General features: G+C 43.9%; 1 protein-coding gene and 1 long non-coding RNA gene across 2 annotated transcripts in view; both read right to left on the bottom strand.

The window, feature by feature from the left end:
* The window catches only part of LOC146041500 (cell adhesion molecule CEACAM1-like), a 44,600-nt gene extending 31,943 nt beyond the window's left edge, over positions 1 to 12,657 (bottom strand). Inside the window, exons 1-5 of the mRNA XM_083161468.1 lie at positions 12,609 to 12,657; positions 8,804 to 9,188; positions 4,949 to 5,034; positions 2,618 to 2,902; positions 901 to 1,200 (exon numbers count right to left, since the gene is read on the bottom strand). Of these exons, the coding sequence (XP_083017594.1) occupies positions 901 to 1,200; positions 2,618 to 2,902; positions 4,949 to 5,034; positions 8,804 to 9,188; positions 12,609 to 12,657 (1,105 nt within the window). The remainder of the gene's footprint in view (positions 1 to 900; positions 1,201 to 2,617; positions 2,903 to 4,948; positions 5,035 to 8,803; positions 9,189 to 12,608) is intronic.
* Positions 12,658 to 14,339: 1,682 nt separating this feature from the next.
* LOC146041756 (uncharacterized) lies at positions 14,340 to 16,699 on the bottom strand. The gene is made up of 3 exons (XR_014463577.1): positions 15,618 to 16,699; positions 15,292 to 15,484; positions 14,340 to 15,215 (listed from the first exon to the last, which is right to left on the bottom strand). It is a non-coding gene; the product is annotated as an uncharacterized LOC146041756 (long non-coding RNA).
* Positions 16,700 to 22,812: the final 6,113 nt, after the last annotated feature.

The raw sequence follows: 22,812 nt of genomic DNA, 5'->3' as shown, positions 1-22,812 counted from the left end.
AGATTAATGAGCTCGCTGTGCGGATGGATGTGCACATAGATTTGCACATGTGCAAATTAGTTCAAATCCTGTCGCAAGCCGCTCACCATCGAATGATTTGTACACTGGCCACAGCTCATCGCAGGTGCCGCATAGCCCAGGACTTACTTGGTGGTGCCAATCCGGGCTGTAGCTGATGTCACACACCCTCCTCTAACCGGCTTTACTACATCTAGCGTTTTTTACTGACACGCCTGCGTTTTTTCTGGGACTCCCACTAAAAAACAGTTTAAAACATTGGGAAGCCCTCTAACTGGCTGAGAGAGCTCACAGCCAATCAGAGGCCTCACACTAAGAGGCCCCTGATTGGCTGAGAAAGCTCTCTCAGCCAATCAGAGGGCCACCAACTGTTTTAAACTGTTTTTTTTTTTTCTGCCGCCGATTCCCGCCGCCTGCCAGCTCTCCTTCACAGCACTAAGCTACAGCGATGGCCGCCACCAGTGCTCCTGCCTCCTGCTCCCTGGACCCGCTCCCGCACCCCAGCGCTGCTGCTGCCAATCGTTAAAGACCACATGTGATTGCTCATGCAATTCGTCAGATATTATGTGCAGAACATAAGATCGGTCGACGCGATATTCGACTGGTGGGCCCGCACATGATTCGACATGCATACAATCATCTGATTTATTGCACAGATGTGGTAGACGTCAAAGGATTGTATGCAATATCACCCTGCCTAGTGTATGGGATGGGAACCATATCACTATCACTGCTGCTGCTGACTGTTATAATGTCTGGAATCAGGGCCCAAGTCAAAGTTGTAGCTCATGCACTTTTCCTAATACCCCAAATATAACTCATGTATTACCACAACAACCAATGACAGACTAGAAATGTTTTACAACACACAGCAATACTCACAAGCCAGGTCCAATCTCACTGCAGGACTGGTCTCATTGTTTGCCAAGTTAGATCCTGTACAAGTGAATTGTCCACTGTCCTTCCTGGAGACAGGGCTGATGGTGAGATTGGAGTTAGGGGGAGAGCCGCTCTGTGTAATGGTATATGATGGATGCTGGGTCCCACCCAATAGTTCTCCATTCTGTCGCCAGGAGAATGTGACGGCTGAGCCTTGGGCGGAACAATGCAGAGACACAGAATCCTCTCCCTCCCAGAGCAATACTGATGTGTTACTGCGCAGCGTCACCGCGGAGACCGCAGCTGCAATCCAGAGACAGAATAAGGTGGCAGAACAAAGTAGGAAACTAATAGGTAAATAATAAAAACATAATATGTACTTTATTCAGTACATGAGTGGAGTATATGCCCTGATTCTGGTTAGCACACAAAAGCAAATTCTCTCTCTAATGCAGTCTTTTTCAACCGGTGTGCCGCGGCCAGTTCACAGGTGTGCCGCCAGGCCGTGGTTCACGGCGACTCACCAATTAGTCGCCGGCAGCGCTGGAGCCTGTCACTGTAAATAGTGACATGCAGGGCGTAGGTGGCTCGGGCTTGTGTGCGTGTGCGGCGCCGCTGTCTGGAGCCGATGCTGGGACGTGCCTGTGCGCAGCAGGTGCCAGGCACGTCAGATCAGCCTGTGCGCTCTGCAGGCGCATCCCGGCACATGCACAAAAGGCTCCCACGGCGGTGTGGTTCTGTCGGCATCATCTATGGGACAGGTGCGTGGAATAACTAATGAGGGGCATTTGTGTGTGGAATTACTAAGGGGGAGCTGGTGCTTGGAATATCTAAGGGGGTTTATGTGTGTGTGGAATTTCTATTGGGAAATGGTGCTTTTAATATCTAAGGAGGGGCATTTGTGTGTGGAATATCTAAGGGGGGGGAGGGCATAATTTGATATTATATGTATTATATTTGATTAAAAACGGTTGGTGTGCCTTGGCAATTTTAAAGTCTTGCCCGGTGTGCCGTGAGCTGAAAAAGGTTGAAAATCACTGATCTAATGGACAAAATGATGTGAACTGCAGGTGGGGCAGATGTAACGTGCAGAGAGAGTTAGGTTTGGGTGGGGTTTGTACTTCAAACTGATAGCTATATTGCAGGCTAAAAAAAACAGCCAGTATTTACCCTGCACAGAAACAATATAACTCACCCAAATCTAACTCTCTCTGCACATGTTACATCAGCCCCACCTGCAGTGCACATGGTTTTGTCCATTAGAGAGAGAATTTGCTTTTGCGAGTGAACCAGAATCAGGCCCGTAATGTATCCTGTTTTACATAGGAGACAAAACCCACGTTTCAGGACTGTCCCACTGTGCAGATTAGTGTAATGCAGCTATCAAACAGCAAACACTGTAGTAACAAAGCAGAGAGACAGCATACATTAATATTATATATTGCAGGGGTGGCCAAACCTGTCCTCAAGATCTACTAACAGTGCATGTGTCTCAGGCAACCTGGGGATCTATAGTCGGAATGAATGCAGCATGTTTGAAATGTGACAGTTAGTAATGACTGCACCTGTGCACCAGCTAGGGAGTCTGGGGAATGTGACAGTTAGTAATGATTGCACCTGTGCACCAGCTAGTTGATTAAAAAACGTGGTAGATCTCGGGGACCGGATTTGCCAGCCCTGCTCTATTTACTAACATTCTCTATTTCCATGTATTACTCACCGGCCAGGCTGAGCTGCACGCCATTGCTGGTAATGTTGTTTGCAGGGTTTGTAGCTGTGCAGGTGAAGGCTCCATTATCATTGGCCGAGACGGGGCTGATAATCAGGGTGGAGTTATCCTCAGTGATATGGTATCGGGGGTCCTGAGGCAGTGCTGCCCCCTTAAGGCTCCAGGAGAAGCTGACATTTGTACCGGCACTAGAACAGTGCAGCGAAGTTGAATTAATTCCTGGCCAGACCAGCGAGTCTGATGTGTTACTGGTCAGGTTCACCCCGGAGATTGGCTCTGGTGATGACATCACAAAGGTCAGATTGCACAAGACCAGCATACCCAAAATTCTTACATCATGCAGAAATAAAGCCTAATTATATCAAATTTCACAATAGCTGTGCTTTCCCAGGTTGGCTTGGCCTTTTAAATTTTGCCCATACAGGTGTGGGAACCCGCTTGCACTCACAGAATTATTTATATGTTGCGACAAGATGCATAAAAAACTATTTGCAAGAATTAAGGATTACTGACACACTGTGGTTGACACCCCCTGACATCACAGACTCCGCAGCTGGTGCCTTAAGATGCATACACACTGAGCGATTTTTTGCCCGTCCAAGCGATTTTCCTGGGGGTGGCCGACTTTTCATAGCACATCGCTAAGGAAAGCCATCCGCCCTTTCCAGGGCTGGATTAAGCGTTCGGGGGACCTGGGTCACTTTAGACAGGGGGTCCCCCTCCCACTTGTCATTACTGGCCACAAACTGCACAGGAGAATATTACACTGTCAAAACACAGAGTAAAGGCAGTATAAACTTGGTCAATGGGTAACTGCAGGGAGGGGGATTAATATAAACACATATATATATATATATATATTACCACATGAAAAGCCAGTGTTTGTCCCTCTGTACTTTACTCTGTAGGAGCCCTGACAGGCTCAGCACTGTCTCTGATTGAAAACCCTCCCATGACGAGGCAGCCGCTGCTGTCCTCCATGGACGCTGCTGCTGTTCTCCACGGGTCTGAGAAGTATATGATGAGCTCCAACAAGCAGAGCTCAGCACAAGCTGCAGAACTACCCCATGCCCATGCACAAAACTTTTGGCTTAAAAAAAAAAAAAATACTATAGATTTTTTTATACATGCCAACCATAGTGGGCCCCTAGATAGAGGGGATCCAGGGGTACTGACCCCCTGAGCCCCCTTAATCTGGCCCTGACCCCATCGCTAATCTGGCAAAACGGGGCTGCTTTCAGATCAAAATCACCCAGTGTGTATGGGCCTTTAGAGGTCGTATTAATTTCTTCTTTTATCTTCATCATCTGCACCAATCAGAAGACAGGTAGGGCTGATGAAGTAGCAGGGGAGTCTCTGTGCTAACCACAGTCTGGACTGGCAGTCCTGGGGGAGAAACCACCACCCGCTGGTACTGGCTGTTCAGCATGTGATAAGCAGAGAGTGCTTCCAATGGGTAGGCAACGGTATTCATGTATTGGGGACTGGGAGCCTGGTGTGTTGGATTTCCATTGGGCCCTGCAGCTGCTTGGTCAAAATGAGCCACTGAGTCACTTTAATGAAAAGATACAATGATCACTAGTATATGAGTCAGCTCATGTCTATGTCACTGCTTGATGTCTATTATTTTACTAAAGTGATAGTAACGTTTAGTTATAAATGTGTGACTGGTCGTTGGACTGCGGGCCACCAATAACGCAATTTTACAATGAGTCACCCTTTGGCGTTGTCTACAATCTGAATATATCTTCAAACTGTCAACAAGCTCACAATGCTAACATTTGAAATGTCACCATGTGAAATGCCGACATTATTAGGATGCCCACTTTTATGATTAGGCTTCACCTAAGGTTTAGGCACTTGGGGGATTGGGGTTAAGGATAGTGGTAGAAATACTCGCTGGAATGCTGCAACATCACTGTCCTTACCAGAAGGTTAGGCCCGAAGGGGAAGGTTAGGGGTATGCTAAGGGGGGAAGGGGGGAGGGTCAGGTTTGGGCACTAGGAGGATTGAGATAAGGGTTATGGATAATGGTAAAAATACTCTTCGGAATGCTGCAGCATCACAGGTCATTACCGGAACCCCCTATTGAAGAACCACTGGAACCAGGAAGAAGATACAGGAGACTCCACTGCTGCTGGGAGTAGGTAAGAGACAACTAGATCACCAGGGACGGTTTGTCAACAATTCTTCATGTGGATATATCATGCAGGTAAGCATGATTAATGTCGACATGTGCTTTATTGACATACATGATCCAAGTGGACAGTTTGAATTTGTAGATTACTGTCAACACGATAAAGGCAACAAGTCTAACCACACCTGTTATTATGTGCCGCAGATTACATGGAACAATGATTAGAACCCACCAGGCCTGTTGAGTCAGGTCTTCTGCCAGTTTGCAGGCTCTGTACATTATGACCATACGAGAAACTTACAAACACATCAGTCGGTCTCATATTTCTTAAAAAAAACCCTTCACTGCCAAAAGTTCTGTGTCCCAGCAATAACATAAACTAGCTCAGTAGGAAGTACTGTAATAAGAAAAAGGCACAGGGATAGATGTCTGTGTGACATTGCACCAATGCCTAATTCTGGGGCAGCAATTCCAGTGTTGGCTTTGACTAAAACTGGATGGAAAATGAAATCCTTTTCATAGTGAAGGCATGTTCTACCGCTGGGTACAAGTACCCCAGTCTATGCTATGACTGGGTAAATTTACTAAGATGGGAGTTCTATTGAAGATGCAACCAATGATGTTCTCTCAAGTATTGAGAAAACAAAAAAGTTGACCTTTAAGAAATTTAAGCAGACGCAGAATGAGGACAAAGAGGTGTATCTTGTTAGACAGAAGGAGCAGTGGCGTAGCTTTGTTTGGGGCGCCCCCCCCCCCCCGCCGTTAATGCCCGCCCGTCCGTCCGTGCCCAGCCCCCCGACTGCCCGTGCCCCCTCCCCCCATTGCCGCATGCTTACCTGTCCGCGCATCCCGGCTCCCCTCCTGGCTTCAATTAATTCTATGAAGATGGACCACAATATAATGGCCGCCCCCATACCGCAGACATTTTCAGAGAACAGTCTGCTTTTCTGCTTTATGGGGCGGCCATTTTATCGTGGTCCGTCTCCATAGCATTGATTGAAGCCAGGAGGGGAGCCGGGACGCGCGGACAGGTAAGCCGTCGGGGGGATTACTATAGCACCGCAGCCCTCCCAGTGCCCCCATATGCACAGCGCCCCCCCACGCGACCACGGGGGCTGCGGTGCTATAGCTACGCCACTGAGAAGGAGGCTAAGAAGGTAATCAGATGTGCAAAAGCACAGGCTGAGGGGAAATTGTCCCAGTCAGTGGGTAAAGGGGGGGGGGACTTTTTTTAGGTATATAAGTGAAAGGAGAGAAACAAAAAGTGGAATAATTAGACTGAAGACAGAGAGTGGAAGTTTTCTTGAGGGGGACAATGTAATAGCAGATAATATTAATAATTATTTCTGCTCAGTATTCACTGCTGAAAGAGAGGGGAAGGGGCCACAGTTAAGTTGCAAGTATAGTCAGAAAACTGAGGGAGAAAGTCGTCACAGAACTATCAAAACTGAAAGTGGATAAATCAATGTGGCCAGATGGGATACATCCAAGGATACTAAAAAAGCTTAAAGGTGTTAGGAGTCATCACCTATGACTCCTATCTTTCTTACCTGTCATGGGTTTATTGCAGCCTGTGTTGGTATCGACTCTCTGGTGACCTCCAGTGGTAAGTCTGTGCCATTTCAGTCCACTCCTCTGTGCATCAATTATGCACAAGTGTGTGTTGATTAAACCTTGCTAGCCTGGAGTTCACAGCTGCTCTAATCACCTGATGCCTTCATGAGGCAGCCTCACCTGTTCAGCCCTGCCAGTCATAGCCCTCAGTCAGCCGTGTGCAAGGCTCACAGTCTGAGCCCATTGTCCTGTGCTCTTGCATGTTTGGAAGTCATAACTTCTTGAACTCCTGTCTTGTTGTGTTCCTGCCGGTCTGTCATAGCCTCTTCTATCCAGAGTGTTCCCGGTTCCCGGTGGTTAACCCTCACCTGTACAGCCTGTTTGGCGTGCCGTGTATCCAGAGTGTCATCCCTGCAATCCAGTGTACCTGTTCTGGGTTTTCCTGCCAGTCTATGCTGTGGCGTCCCTACTTCCCTGCTGTGTACATCTTACAGATGAGTTGGGGATTACCCACCAGATCATTGTTTGGCATTGTTTTAGATGCTTATTATACCTCAGTGTATTGTTACACCTGCACCCTGTATTGGCACTATAGTACCAGTGCATTCATTTTTATAGTGTCTCATCTCCTGAGCACTGTTGCTCCCCTGGGGTTTCTGGGAGTTCCCCGTTTCTTGTGGGCAGTAGTTAGTTTGTCCCCTTGCTCTCTCCTGGCCTTGGTGGGCGCGTTGTCACTCTTAAGGCCTGGTGGCATCGGGGTTGGTGCTAGACTAACTGGCTCCTTCGAACGCGGCTATTAAAGGCGAAGCCTAGCTCTGCACGCGTCTGCCAACCCTAGTCTAAGGCAACGGAGGTAGGTTTGGCGGGGAGCTGGTAAAACCAATAACAGAATTATTCAACCAGTCACTAGCTACTGGAGTAGTCCCAGAGGACTGGAAAACAGCAAATGTAGTCCCACTACACAAAAGTGGAAGCAAGGAAGAGGTAAGCAACTATCAACCAGTGAGCCTTAAATCAGTAGTAGGGAAATTGATGGAAACACTCTTAAAACAAAGAGTTGTAGAATATCTTAAAACCAGCAATTTACAGGATCCAAAACAGCATGGGTTTACTGAGGGAAGATCATGTCAAACAAATCTTATTGACTTTTTTGACTGGGTGACTAAAGTAATAGATCAAGGTGGGGCTGTAGATGTAGCTTATCTAGACTTTAGTAAGGCTTTTGACACTGTCCCACATCGCAGACTGTTAAATAAACTTGAAAGCTTGTGATTGGATTTTAAGATAGTTGAATGGATAAGAGCATGGTTGCAGGACAGAAAACAGAGAGTTGTAGTAAACGGAGTACAGTCAAAGAAGGGAAAGGTTACAAGTGGGGTACCCCAGGGATCTGTACTTGGACCAGTGCTTTTTAATATCTTTATTGGTGATATTGCAAATGGAATTGAGGGTAAAATGTGCCTTTTTGCAGATGACACAAAGGTATGCAACAGGGTTGACACACCAGGAGGGGTAAAACAAATGATTGATGATATAGGTAGATTAGAGGAATGGTCAAGAGGATGGCATTGGCAACTACAGTTTAATGCCAAAAAATGCTAAATCATGCACTTGGGTTGCAAAAATCCAAAGACTAAATATAGTATAAATGGCACTATAATGGAAACTACTGAGGAAAGAGAGGGATCTAGGTGTCACTATTTCAGGGGACTTGAAGGCAGGTAGGCAATGTAACAAAGCAATGAAGAAGGCAAGTCAGATGCTTGGTTGCATAGGGAGAGGTATCAGCAGTAGAAAGAAAGAAGTAATAATGCCACTGTATAGGTCATTGGTATGACCTCATCTAGAGTACTGTGTTCAGTTCTGGAGGCCATATCTCCAGAAGGATACAAATACATTAGAGACTGTACAAAGAAGGGCAACTAAAATGGTGCATGGCCTACATCACAAAACGTACCAGGAAAGACTAAAAGATCTTAATATGTATAGTTTAGAGCAGAGAAGGGAAAGGGGGGACATGATAGAAACTTTCAAATATATCAAGGGTTTTAACAAGGTACAGGTGGAGACATTCTTCACAGGAAGAGGAGCAGCAGAACACGAGGACATGCACTGAAACTAGAGGGAGGAAGATTCAGGGGAAATGTGAGGAAGAATTACTTCACAGAAAGAGTAGTAGATAAGTGGAATAGCCTCCCATCAGAGGTGGTATCCTTACAAAAAAATAAGGATCAAACATGGTTTGAGGTAACATGTTTAAAAAAGGGGCAGACTAGATGGGCCAAGTGGTTCTTATCTGCTGTCAAATTCTATGTTTCTATGTAATTATCTTCTAGAATGTGCTAAATAAATAAATAAATAGTATAATCTGATTGGTTGTCCATAGAACCATCACATCTTCAATAGAACTCCCATCATAGTAAATGAACCCATCATCTTTTACCTTTCCTTCATGTAAATGTGCTTAAGCTTCCTACTGTATATACCTGGTAGGTAGTTTGGATAACTGGGGAAGAACGCTGCATCTTAGCTTTGCTCCCTGAGTTTTTGGCTTCATGATTTTTACATTCAGTTCCTCATTCACCAGACTCTTACCTATTACATACAAATACACAGAGTTACTGCTCCTGGTGCTGAATGGGTTCTGGATGGTGCAGGTGTAGGTACCAGTGTCACTCCCTGTGATTGGCTGGAAGTACAGGAATGCCCCCCTGCAGGTCACATGGGGCTTAGAGCAGACGTCCTCCTTGTCCCTATGGAAAGTGTAGCTGGTTGCATTCTGACTGCCAGCATCGCAGTGGAGGGTCACGTTCCTGTCGGCAATAAGACCACCTGATGCATTGACCCTGAGATCTGGATCAGTGAGGGCAGCTGGAACACAACAGAACATTAGTGGTGGTTGCTGAAGCCTCTGATCTGTTCTTCTGGGGTACAAGAAAACCTGGTTCTCCTGTCTGACATTACATTTACTGATGATATCAGCCAAAATGTTATGCTAATTGATAATTAATTCTGAATTAATTTCCACAGAAAACATTTAAACCACTACATATTAAATCAAAAAGTATTTAATAATATACCAAAAGAGTTTGTGTACCAGTAATGGTGGTGTGTAAGCTGCAATCAATATTGCCTTTATTAGGTCATAAAACTCAATTCACACTTATGTCATTTAAAATCTACTCTACATATTCTGTAACAGGAAAGTGATCTGTGCAGCCTCAGCTCATTAATCACTATAGATATTGCAGTCTCTCCACCTACTGTACCTAACCGGTGTGGACATGTCCCGGGACCTGCAAGGCGTCTATTGCTTTATTTTGATGAACTCAAACACCAGTTTAAACTACTGTAGATTAACAACTAAAATAATGACATGGACAACCACTGCCTAAGTTTAAAGGTCATTGATATTTATTAATATGGAATGACCCTGTTGGTAAGGGTTGGCAGCAACTGGAGTGCGTCAACTTGAAATGGCGGCGACTAAAATGCCCCAACTCATGTAAAATGGCGGCGACTTAAACAGCCCATCTGGCAACAGGCATAAACTGTGTTGAGAAGGTCACCTCACCCTTTACTCTGGCATAGCGTGGACATCTCAGATAGAGATGCCCATTGCTCCCCCACAAGGGCAGAACTCACCAGCTATCCTTAGAAAGGGCAGGTGCCCCCAACCACCACTTATGCCCCATGTCCCTGTTTATCAGCTCCTTCCCACCACTAATTGAATAATTAATTCAAGAGTTAAGGCAAAAGAAAAATAAGGAGTCTGGGTGGGCTTCCGATTAATTTTAAAAGGAAGTAGGAATATTCAAATTAGCTTTAAATACCCAAAGCCAATGGCGGCTCCTGCTATTGGGCTGCAGCCCCTCCAGTTAAAATCACAGCACCAGAGACACAGACAGACAGAACCAGAGCTCCACAACAACAAGATAAAACAGAAAAGTCCCAAGGCGCAGTCTTAGATTCCCTGCAGCCACAATATTGATGGAGAATCACTGGGTTGTCTCCCTTGCATAATTTGCAGAAAAGAACAATATCGATGGCGCTTGACTCCGTAGAGTGATTATTAGGTTCAATGTTGATCAGGTGTGTTGAAATAAAAATATATGAAACATCGTGTGAGATATCTCAAATTAATAAAAGTTCTAGAAGACAGTAAGGGATCTAGATAAGCCGCATACCAGACTCACATAGAGATAGAGGGGATCACGTATATAAAGGTTTCTTTTTATGAGGAAAACCTTAAAATCTGAATTTTTTTTGGCGCATCTGCTGGTTCAGTGCTCCCAAAGAAATATCCCTCAATGTAGGCCAGCTATCTATCTGTCCCCGTGGTATGTCCATCGGCTCTGCTGCAGCCAGACTCTTGTTGTAGGCCAGCTATCTATCTGCCCTGTCCCCGTAGTGTGTCCATCTGCTCTGCTGCAGCCAGACTCTGCTCTGGTCTCTGTCCGAGACCAGAGCAGAGTCTGGCTGCAGCAGAGTCGATGGACATACCACGGGGACAGGGCAGATAGATAGCTGGCCTACAACGAGGGATATTTCTTTGGGAGCACTGAAGCAGCAGACGTGCCAAAAAGAAACCTTTATAGGAGTTAACATACCCCTCCAATTGTGAGTATGGGTGTATCCCTACCATTCTCATACTCTGAAAATTCAGGTTTTAAGGTGTTCCTCATAAAAATAAATGGTACTTGTGTAGTTTCACGGCACCGCCGCGCGCACAGTCTGTCTCAGAAACTTGGCAGCTTGCCAGACGCTCTGTTTAACTCTGCGCGTGCCGCTCTAGCTGTTCTCAGCGTAGCGCGTGGCTGCTTTCCATATGTAAGCTACGTTATCAGCGTAGCACCGGGCAGCAGCGCGCTGCCCAGGCGCTGCCAGGTCACTGTGGTACTTGTAGTTCCACAGTGAACTAGGCAGTCCTGCGCACCGCTGACAACTGGGGCATGTAAAGTCGACACCCCGGCACACCGCTGACGTGCCGGGGCTTCTAAAGTACACACCCGGCATACCGATATCAAAGGGGGTGTCCCCTAAGTAGACGCTAAAATTTAGGTGCTAAAGCGTCTAAATCCAGACTGCCTGCAAGCCGCTAAGAAGGGGGAGTCTGGATTTAGACGCTAAAGCATTTAGATTTAGTAGGGTGTAGGGGTACATAGGGGTGCACTGTGCAAAACACTGTTAAACCTGTTCACAATGACACTAGTCAACGTAACAGCTGTCGACCATGTTAATTCCCCTATCCATAACTTCACAGGTATACGCGTCCCCTCGCGGGGCTCACTGCGCAGCCACGCTTCGGGATCGGTGGCTCGCTGCGCTCGCAACACTTTATAAAATCAACTCCATGCCGACGTGGATAGTGGGGGTATGAAAAGGTCATAGGACGCGTACCGCCACCCCTCGCGGGCTCGCTGCGCTCGCCACGCTTCTGGTTGGCGTGGATAGTGGAATTAACATGGTCGACAGCTGTTACATCGACTAGTGTCATTGTGAACAGGTTTAACAGTGTTTTGCACAGTGTACCCCTACACCCTACTAAATCTAGACGCTTTAGCGTCTAAATCCAGATACCCCCCTTCTTAGCGGCTTGCAGGGAGTCTGGATTTAGACGCTAAAGCGTCTAAATTGTAGCGTCTACATTTCGGACACCCCCTTTGTTAGCGGTGTGCCAAGGTGTCGCAGGGAGTCTGGATTTAGACGGATTTAGACGCTACGCTACGCTGATAACATAGCGCTGCGCTGAGAACAGCTAGAGTGGCACGCGCACAGAGTCTGGCAAGCTGCCAAGTTTCAAACAGACTGTGCGCGCGGTTGCGCCGTGAAACTACACAAGTTCCAAAGAAACCTATATATACGTGATCCCCTCTATCTCTATGTGAGTCTGGTATGCGGCTTATCTAGATCCCTTACTGTCTTCTAGAACCTTTATTAATTTGAGATATCTACACAATGTTTCATATATTTTTATTTCAACACACCTGGTCAACATAGAACCTAATAATCACACTACGGAGTCAAACCATCGATACGAAGTCAAGCCATCGATATTGTTCTTTTCTGCAAGAACCAGAGCTCCGATGATGCAGGCTACCTCTAGTGCTGGCTGTCTGTGTCCCTGACACACTGGTAACCTCCTCTCACCTGGCTTCATGAAGCAGCATGGCAGACACAGCAACAGCCCAACCCTGCATGTGGTAGCTTCCTATTGGAAGCTGCTCCTGCTCATCATACACAGAGCCATGGGCGCTGATTCTGTGGGTGCTGAAGGGCCCGAGCACCCACAGAAATTGATGAACACCCACGGGCCCGAATCTCGCTGCTGGGCCGCCATATTAACTTGCTAATTTGCAGATGCAGCACCTGCATCGACGGACCCACCGCCTGGGAAACAGTATGCTGGGAAGGCGGGTAGAGTGTAATATGCGGACGTGGGGCGGGCAAGCCTGTGAATGCTGTGCGTTACCGCCGTCAGATACCGTACAGCATGCATAGCGCGCACTGACTGATTAGCTCAGCAGCGGCCCACCCGCCTGAGTCCCACTGCACTCCCCCTCCCTACTCGTTGGCACAGGTTCTGTGGGGGCATTTGTGTATTTGGCACTGTGGAGGGTATTTATGTACCTGGCACTGTGGAGGCATTTATGTACCTGGCACTGTGGGGGTGTTTATGTACCTGCACTGTGGGGGGCATTTATGTATTTGACACTGTGGGGGCATTTATGTACCTGGCACTATGGGGGGTATTTATGTACCTGGCACTGTGGGGGGCATTTATGTATTTGACACTGTGGGGGCATTTATGTACCTGGCACTATGGGGGTATTTATGTACCTGGCACTGTGGGGGGCATTTATGTACCTGGCACTGTGGGGGCATTTATGTACCTGGCACTGTGGGGGGCATTTATGTATTTGACACTGTGAGGGCATTTATGTACCTGGCACCGTGGGGGGCATTTATGTACCTGCACTGTGGGGGGCATTTATGTATTCGGCCCTGCTGATGTAGTTTGAATATTGGAGACAACTGTGCTGTGTAATATAAATTGTCATTATTTTGTGGCCACGCCCCTTTCCCATGAAGCCACTCCTTTATATTTTTTTGGGGCTTGAGCACCCACCAGCAAAAATATAAATCGGCACCTATGCACAGAGCTGGATACTCCTTCCCCTCTTGGGCTGCCAGTACATGGAGCGATGACAGCAATAGCTTCCAGCAGGAAGCCATTCTGTGCACATCACCAGAGCTACAGTGCTTCTATGGGCTGCTGTCTGTGCAGCCCAGCAGAAGCAATTCTCTGCAGTGAGCATGCCCAGACTTCAGTGAGTCACTCAGGGCCTTATTCTGGTCGATGCGGTCCGTTCCGTATTCTTTCGGATGGCGTTTTTTAGCCGTCTGCGCATGCGTAGGCAACGCTATGCGCATGTGCCACGCACGGTCTCCGTACATGTTCTCACTAATACCGTACAGAAATGTGCACCGCATTCACTCGGGAAATATGGGCGTAATATGGGCATCATTCGGAAGTACACAAGGGCGTAGTTTCAAAGTGGGCTAAACTGGGCATAAACATGGGCGTACACGAGGGAGTGCACTAATTCTGGTAGGCGTGCATTCGGACAGAACACCAACTGCAAATGAACCAACAGGCAGGAAATATGCGGTCTTCATAAGCAAGTATTACTTTGCGGACACCACTCGGTCATGCGCTAGGCATTCGGTTCGCCCAATTAGTACGCCAGCACCTGAACCAATGTCAGCTGAACACAATACAATCCACTCCTCTACTCATTACTCATTAATTACACTCTTTTCATTGCTTCAATTGGAACCATTGCAGCCTAAATGGACCATTACAAAACACACAAATATATGCTGAAAGCACGGCTGCATTTTTTACACACATTTACACTGCAAGCAATGGCCAGAACTTGGTATCACTAATATAAATATACATGTCACTTTTACATTCAGCAATAACAGCACACATTTGGGGATCAAATGAAAAATTTATTACAGTTAGGGAAAGCATAAGATTTTAATAGCATGTTATTTGGCACATGCCAAAAAATAAAGCTACCATAACATGAATTTACAAAACAAACAAAAATGTACAAAAATTTCTTCTTTTCATACATAGCCACAGCAGAATCATTAGGAACACATCAGGTGGCTTCACAACAAAAGTATAGCACCAACACTTCAAGTACAGCAGACAGTAATGGTAGCAGAAAGAGGGCAACAGGGGAACCAAACAAAACATTCGAAACGAGGGCAAATGTGGGTACCCTGTGCACGGTATTGGGTTGCACACATGAAGCTGACACACACAGCAAAATGAAAGATTTGGGAATACATAAGGGTGGAGATTAATGCGGAGCCAAGTTCACTTTTGGGACCGTTTGGCCCTGGTAGGGTCCTTGCCACGTGCAGCAGCTCCTCGGCCACGTTGGGATGGTGGGGCAGGTGGAGCAGATGATGTGGAAGGGGGGGATGGTCTTCCCCTTCTGCCAGCAGGGAGTGCTGGTGTTGGGAATGCACTAGAAACGACTGACAATAGGGCCCTATTGGTGTTAAGTAGCTCCACCACAAGCTCATTATGGCGGAGGAGGAGGTCATTTTGGCGCAGGGCTTGCTCTACCAACACCTGCAGGCTGCCAGCTATGGACTGCTGGGTGCTGACAATAGCCTACATGACCTCCTCGGTCCTACGCAGCCGCTCTGATGCTAACTCTCCCTGCTGGCGAATCTGCCCAAGCATCTGCACCCACCTGTCCAAATCCTGTGTGGCCGTTGGCTGCTGCTGCTGCACATGGCTGGCACGTGTGGCAGGTGGCACTGTCTCCTCCACCTCCTCAAGAGTATCACTCCCGCACGTTGGAGATGGTGCTGAAAGAGAAACGTACAATTACAACACATTCCTATAAAATTAGTACAAACTACTTATGCCATGCAAACAAATTACCTTCTAAGTCAGCAGCAAAAACTTCCACTGGGGCCTCACTGTCCATGTTGCTCACCCCCCCGGACCTCCTCAATTGCAATGCAGTCCAGAGCCAACTCCTCCAGGGGGGTGAGCTGCAGTCGGGCTGGCATGGGGCCAGCCCCTGTGGTGTGGCTGTGTGGTCATTTTCCTCTTGAGGTTGGAGTCATGCCACCTGCAAACAAAGTTTAAATATTATTACATGTTACCCCTGACGTTTGATTTAGCATGCATTTAAATCTGCTACAGATTTCAACGTGTGCTTCATTCAACATAACTTATGATAGGGTTCAGTTTTACTTATCAACCTTCCATGTCAGCCAGAGGATTCATCTTCTAAGTGATGGCCGGAGATCAGTTGAAATGACACACACACACACCAATGGAGTATGCTAGTCAGACAGTGATCTGACGTTTAATCTTAAGGTGGTCATAGTTATACCAAAAATGTGGAATGCAATCCACGTCATTGCTCATAAAATGTTTCTTTTGAAGTTTTGAGCTAAAACAATAAATTCACAGTTTTTAATAAGATGTCAAAACAAAAGTTTCTTTACAATAGAAATAATTGTATCAATGTCGATAAGAAGCAGTAACCTTGCCTCCTCCTTCTGATTCTCACAACATTCGAAAACGCTATCTTCATGTTGCAGGTGCGATATCTTCTGACCTTGGTAACAAGTTACAACTCTTACAATCGCCTCAAACTGTTCCATCTTATGCTGAAATTAAAATCTGTTCTGCTAGAAGCATTTTAAGGAAAATACATCTTAAAGGGACAGTGATAGTTCTGAATAACATATATAAAACTTAAACCTTATATGTATATAAAAGGTGAGAATCATATCTATACTCATTTCCTCCTGTTGATTCTACCTTTTACTGACTTAATATCACTATTGGTTATAATCCATTATAAAACTAAAGTATATATGCAAAATAGTTGCTTAATATAATGCGGCTTCTCTCAGTTCCTCCTGTTTGTGACAATCTATCTGTACAGTTGGCCTGCCTAACGAGGAGCACACAGTCCACCATAATGGTGCTAATGGCTATTTCTCCACGAGCAGATGCTGTCATCACTTCAGGTGGAGGGTAATGACCATTCACACATATCCATCATAGTAAACTGTCTACCGCTCTTCCCTCTGTAAAGTGTTTGTGTAGTGTTATAAAACCTGGAGGATTCAAACTGAGGTTTATAGCATCGCATCTATAGTTTCCATTATCTTTTTACATGTCATTTTCTGTCAGATTTCTCATCAGGGAATCTTGTGAGATTTACTTTCAGAATTAATTGTCCATTTATTAAGTCCATTTGCAATGTCCTTTCACTTATGATTTCCAACATGTTTAGTTCTTCTAGTACATTGTTGCCAATAGTAAAGAACATCTTGTCTATGTTGTGGCGACTTTATCTTGTAACACATCAATAATTAAAATTCATGCGATTGACCAAATCTTGTACATCTCAGGGTAGGATTCTTTTTTTTCTTGTGTCTGGAACAAAAACCAAGTGTGAGTATTTTACCTATCAGCCATAATACAAATTTTACCAGAACATAGGTAACTATAAATAAAACCTTTAAGCCAGGTTACTGGATTTTTCCCATGAGTTTAGCCATGTATTTTCACTATAAACTTTGGCAACTTGGCTTTTTAACTCTTTAACTTGGAATAGGTGGTTCTCAATGGCTTCAACAACTTTATATGTGTCATTAAAGTAATTAAAACAAGCTTCTTTTACACCAATGCACATTCCCACTTAGTATGTACAGTTCTGGCAATTGTCATACTGTACTACATTGGATTAATTATCAATGACCAAACAAGGGTCACAATAATCACCATTAATGCAGCAGAAGACATTATACATTCCAAAAGACCCTTATCAGATTTTGAACCTATTGAACTGTATTTATGCATGGTACAGTACAATGATTGGATAATACTTCCTTTGAGGCTTTCTTGTATCCCAGTGTCCTTATTTGCCACTTTTTGATACAATCGGTGCGATCAGTAGACATTGGCATAGACTTTCAAATCAGGGATCAAGAACTTTTCTGAAGTATTTCCTTTAGAGTCACTCAGTCTTCAAATTGCAGCTTGTAACTTATATCTACATTAGTATCTTGGATAGACAAAAAAACTTGACAATGGACATTTAGTCAAATCATCATATATACATTATAACTTCAAATATTCAAATTATGCCTTATATGATTTTAACTAGTATTTAATCTATTTTTCTTCATTTCTCCCATCATTAAATAACCTTTGAATATGTTTTTATACTGCAGCCTCAGTGTTTGCTGACTTGTAAAGCCATTTCTCCAGCCAGTGTATGTATGTCTGTATTCACACAAGGGCAAATTCATATCTTAAGACCCTGGGCAACTGGGTGAAGATCACTTGTTTCCATTAAAAGGGTGGGTACATTGTGTACTTTTACAACCTGTTCTCAGGTTCTATAATGCACACTTCAGCCTGTTGCAAAGGCCTGTGTGGACTCTAGGGGTTCTCTATTGTTTCCCACCTATAACTTTATATACATGCTGCCATGCATAATGTGGGCATTTGCCAGTGACTTGTTGTCAGACAGCGCTTTTTCCCAGACACCACTCGTCAAAGCCTTTCTCAGCTCCTTGTTTCTTACCTCTTTGCTCAGAGGCTTATTGTAGGAGCAACAAGTGTGTCTTCTTGCTTAGCACTTTTGGGCTCTATGTCCATCTGATGGTCGGGTGTATTCAATAACTGTAACACGGCTTACCTGCCTTGCAGGATATTAGCCATACTATTGCCCATAGTCATAAGTGTCTGCTCCTCAGTGTGCTGTGACCTTACACCACAACTGGCTTAGACAGGCAACTGAAAGACAGCATCCTTGTACTAGAGCCTTCAGCTCTGCTGTTTATGTAGACATACAGTATATAAGGGTAGAAATTCCCATTTTTATACATTATGTATAGGATACAGTGGCGCAACTAGATACATGAGGGACCCATAGCAAAAGTTTGGAAGGGCCCCTATTTATCACCTAATGCTGAAAAATGTATACAGCACATGTAACTTTAACAAGCAAAGTGGGCCCCTCTCAGCTCTGGGCCCCATAGCAGCTGCACCCCCTGCACCTATGGTAGTTACACCCTTGGATATCATTATCACAATGCCTTGGAAATCTCGGAAAATTTTAAAGGTGCATTTTTTCTTCTTTTTCCTTATGCTGAGATACTGTTACCACAGCATATTTTATACTTATTATGGAGCTCTGCAATTTCTCTGTAACTCCTCCCCCCTTTTGAGCACAGCGTACAATACCGCTGAGATCAATATGATGAAACATAAAACAAACACTATCTATCAGCAATATTATTTACAGTACACATTTCTTTTGTATCTCTTTGGCTGCTTCTAATGTAACAGTCAGTATGTGAGACATATGCAGCGTCCCCCGCTACACTCCCTTATTCTGACTTTAGTGTAACAGTCTGTATGTGTGACATATGCAGCGTCCCCCGCTACACTCCCTTATTCTGACTCGTGTAAATAATGAAGCTGGTTTCAGACTTGTACAGCACTTAAGGATTACATTGGAGGGCGTTAGGAGCGCTACTTCATATTTAGTTTGTTAAATGTTTATAAAAGTAAATTATTATTATACTAAAGTAATGCAGTATCCAGTACTGGAATTTTCTGATAACCAATATAAGCGTGTGTCATTACCTTTAAGTAGCTGATTTCTCTAAATACATGAAACAAACAAAACTTTTGTTAAATCAATTAGGATAAAATACACTTTGTTTTCTGCAGACAAATATCTTATTTGTAGTAACAAATCATCTGCATTGAAAATAATACAATGCACGGGGACTCATAGCCCCTCCCTACAAAGTGCACACCTGCTGACACTTTTGTACACTGTGATATGACTGAACACAGTTAAAGTAATCAAAATAAAATAGATTTTAGTTGATCTGTTCAGATTTTAACCAAATGTTCTGCTTTGCTCTATTAAATACACACCATACGTTGAGGTAGAAAACTATTAAGAGATATATACAAGAGTTTTTTACACATTTTCAGAATTAATTATGTATATTTTCAGACTTTAAACATCATATAAGCACCTTGGACAGACAAAAGAACAGCTCCTGCCGAATTCAGGGAACAGTCATTTGCATAATCTGAGATAACATGTAATATTATTTTGGGGAGTCACCTTTTTGACTGTTAAGGGCTTTTTATATTGGAGCTGAAACAAAAGCATTTCTTTAAATGACAGTACTAGTCAAGTGCTGATATGTGATATGCAAATCAGCTGTAAATGCAAAGAACTACATTTGCATCAATCTTTACAGAATATACAGATATCATTCAAATAGCTTTACAAATAACGTATATACTTAGCAAAAGAGTTTCATATCATTAAAGATAAATCTGAGGGTTAAAGTATTCAGCACTGATCTTACAGCTTGCATTTCACAGTTAAAGTTCTAGCAACATATATTATTTTGCAAAGACAGAAGCCAACCCCCCTTTTTTTTTTTTTTTTTAACTCATCCTTGGAATTCCTTTGGTTAGCATCAAAGACACATTTATTTAACAGTTTTTACTTAGGGTAGCCCGCTGCACCTTACAATTAAAACCAAAATAATATATCAAAACTGGGTCATAACAGACACACAAAGATTGGAAATCCATAATCAGTTGCAGGAATTATTTCATTTTATATTCAATGTGCCTTAAGCTCACATCACATGTACACTGTATTTTGAAGATTTCATTTAATTTTTTGCTAAGTGTTCAAGTGTGTTAACAAATATTCTGGAAAGCATACAATCAGTATCCACTTTAGTGGTGTGATACAATTCTGTGACAACACAACTTGTACACTCTTATCTTTTGAAGATGTTACCTGCTCCTTCTGATTATCTTTCCAAAATCTGTGCATATTCTCATGGGGGTCAAGGGTGCTAACTCTCGGTATGTTTCATACCTATATCTTTATGATGTAATTTTCCTTATAATTGATATATCTTGTCACTGTAACCTTGTGACACACCCTGTTTCTTCTAGCTGACAGTCAAATTAACCTTATGAACTACAACAATGTCTAGGGGAACTTAAAATTCGAGATCGAGAAATACTCTTCATTTAGACAAACATAAGAGTTATAATTATGGGCTTTTTACAAAAAATCAACCTAACGTTTCCAGTATATCTGCAATACATGTAACTGAAAAGCAGTTACTACAAATCTCTTATATACACAATACGGCTTTCCCCCCCCAAAAAAAATATATAGCATAGTTCTGTCTGATAATTCAATAACAAGATAATTAAGATTTGGACGCATTTTTAGAAAATAACTAAAATAAACAAAAACCTTATTTTGATAACTGCAATAGTATAAATGTTTAAACAATGAAATCACCAATCAGCAGTTCTCCCTATTTAAGAACACCAGACAAAAATATCAATCTACAATAGTTCTGCGAGTATATTATTTGTTTGCATAAACCTGTGTAATGATCTGTGTAAGTGCATGGACATAGGATGGTGGTGGAGATGATGCTGTTTCTATCTCTCTCATTGGTGCACCTAGAAGCGCTGCCTCTGGTATTATGGGCTGCACAGGGTGTATTAATTGTAATGGGTTGTCATTATCCAATTTTTCCTGATTTTCTGTCTCTATTTCTTTAGCTGCTGTTATCCAAATGGTCACCTGGTCACTGCATTTATGTTTTGCTATACAATTTTTATTACAGGAAGCACATTTTTCCCAACTGTCAACATGTAAACTGCCCTCTGGCGGAAAGCCAGCTCTTTAAAAAAACGTTTTTATTAATTTTAGTGCCTTCTCCCCCTCACGCTGCCTAATGACATCTATGGGTTTGTCTGGCCGTGACATCTTTCTAGACCGTGTTCCCATGACTTTATCCTCCCCTTATGGCCTCTTCTCCCCTCACACTGGTGTGAGTACCTTTATGGGAGACCTTATGGCCTTTTCTCCCCTCACACTGGTGTGAGTACCTTTATGGGAGACCTTATGGACTTTGCTCCCCTCACACTGGTGTGAGTACCTTTATGGGAGACCTTATGGACTTTTCTCCCCTCACACTGGTGTGAGTACCTTTATGGGAGACCTTATGGACTTTGCTCCCCTCACACTGGTGTGAGTACCTTTATGGGAGACCTTATGGACTTTTCTCCCCTCACTGAAGTGAGTACCTTTATGGGATACCTTATGGCCTTTTCTCCCCTCACTGAAGTGAGAATCCTTTATGGGAGATATTATGGAGGTTTATGGGCTGTATACACGGAACCCTACCTGATCTCCCCTCACACTGATGTGAGAATCCTTTATAGGAGATATTAGATGTATTAGTTTACAGTACCTTATGTGAGTACACTGTATGGGAGTATATGTATCCTTTAGTCCTCTCCTTGGGGACCTGTTCTGGTCAGTATCTCCTTCACCTTATGGAGGTACTGTATCTTTAAGTTTACAGGAGACCTGCTCTAGTCAGTACTCCTGTAATTCTTTCCCCAAGAGAAGTTTTAATGTCTGTCAGTGGGCAGAATAAAGGACCAGTGGGATCTTCTGCTTCCTCCTGTTCTAATAATTTTTGCCAGGTGTATCCTCCGTACAGCAGGAGTTTTAATGGGTTATTACTGTGGGTGCCTGTTAAAATGGTTATTTTGCTGTATGGGTTAGCAATTGTTTCTCCCACAAATATTCCTCCTTTTGCTTCTTTGCTAGAGATTCCTATTAATACGGGAATCCCACTTTTTTGTGTTTGCAACAGTATACTTGCTGTGCAGGCTGGACAATTAAATCTGGTTCTCCTGTCTATTTGTTCTTTTGCCTTACACCCTGTGCAGTCAGGCGGGCACATATGCCTGAATGGCCCCCCCTGATCCACCATGTAGTGTCGTAATGTTATCTTTACTTCTCTGGGGGAGGAGGTTTTCCTCTCCCTGTCTGAGTGTGCTGGTTGCTTTGCCTGGGTGATAGGAGTGATGTGTCTCTTATATTTGATATTGGACAAAAGAGTGAGGGTCTGGTATTTGTCCCGTTTTCCTGTGTAGTGGGATATGTCAGTACCTCATGCCAGGTTCTTCCTATTACTGCTAATAGGTCTCCTGCATTTGCACAATGTGTTCCCACAATTATAGTCAAATTACATCTAACATCAGGATTGGTAGCTGATACACCTCCTACATAAACACCATTTGTGGCAATATGATCAGCCATCCCAACTAGTATAGATATTCTAGTCCCTTGTGTTTTTTAATATTAGATTCCCAGTAACACAGACTTAACTTTTTCTAAAAAGTGTAGCATACTTCAAAAGAATAGTGATATAAATATCAACAATACATACAGTGAAAACAGCAGTGGTAGTGTGGAGCATATATCATTGATCAGACTTCATACAACTGTATATTTTCAGTTTCACCAAGAAGTTTCTTAATGCCCATAAATCCTTTTGCTAAAAA

This window comes from Crinia signifera, chromosome 19 (genome assembly GCF_055691185.1).
Source record: "Crinia signifera chromosome 19, ASM5569118v1, whole genome shotgun sequence".
NCBI classification, from domain to species: Eukaryota; Metazoa; Chordata; class Amphibia; order Anura; family Myobatrachidae; genus Crinia; species Crinia signifera.
Note: the sequence above shows the minus strand (reverse complement) of the source record. Positions and strands in the feature narration are given on the sequence as shown.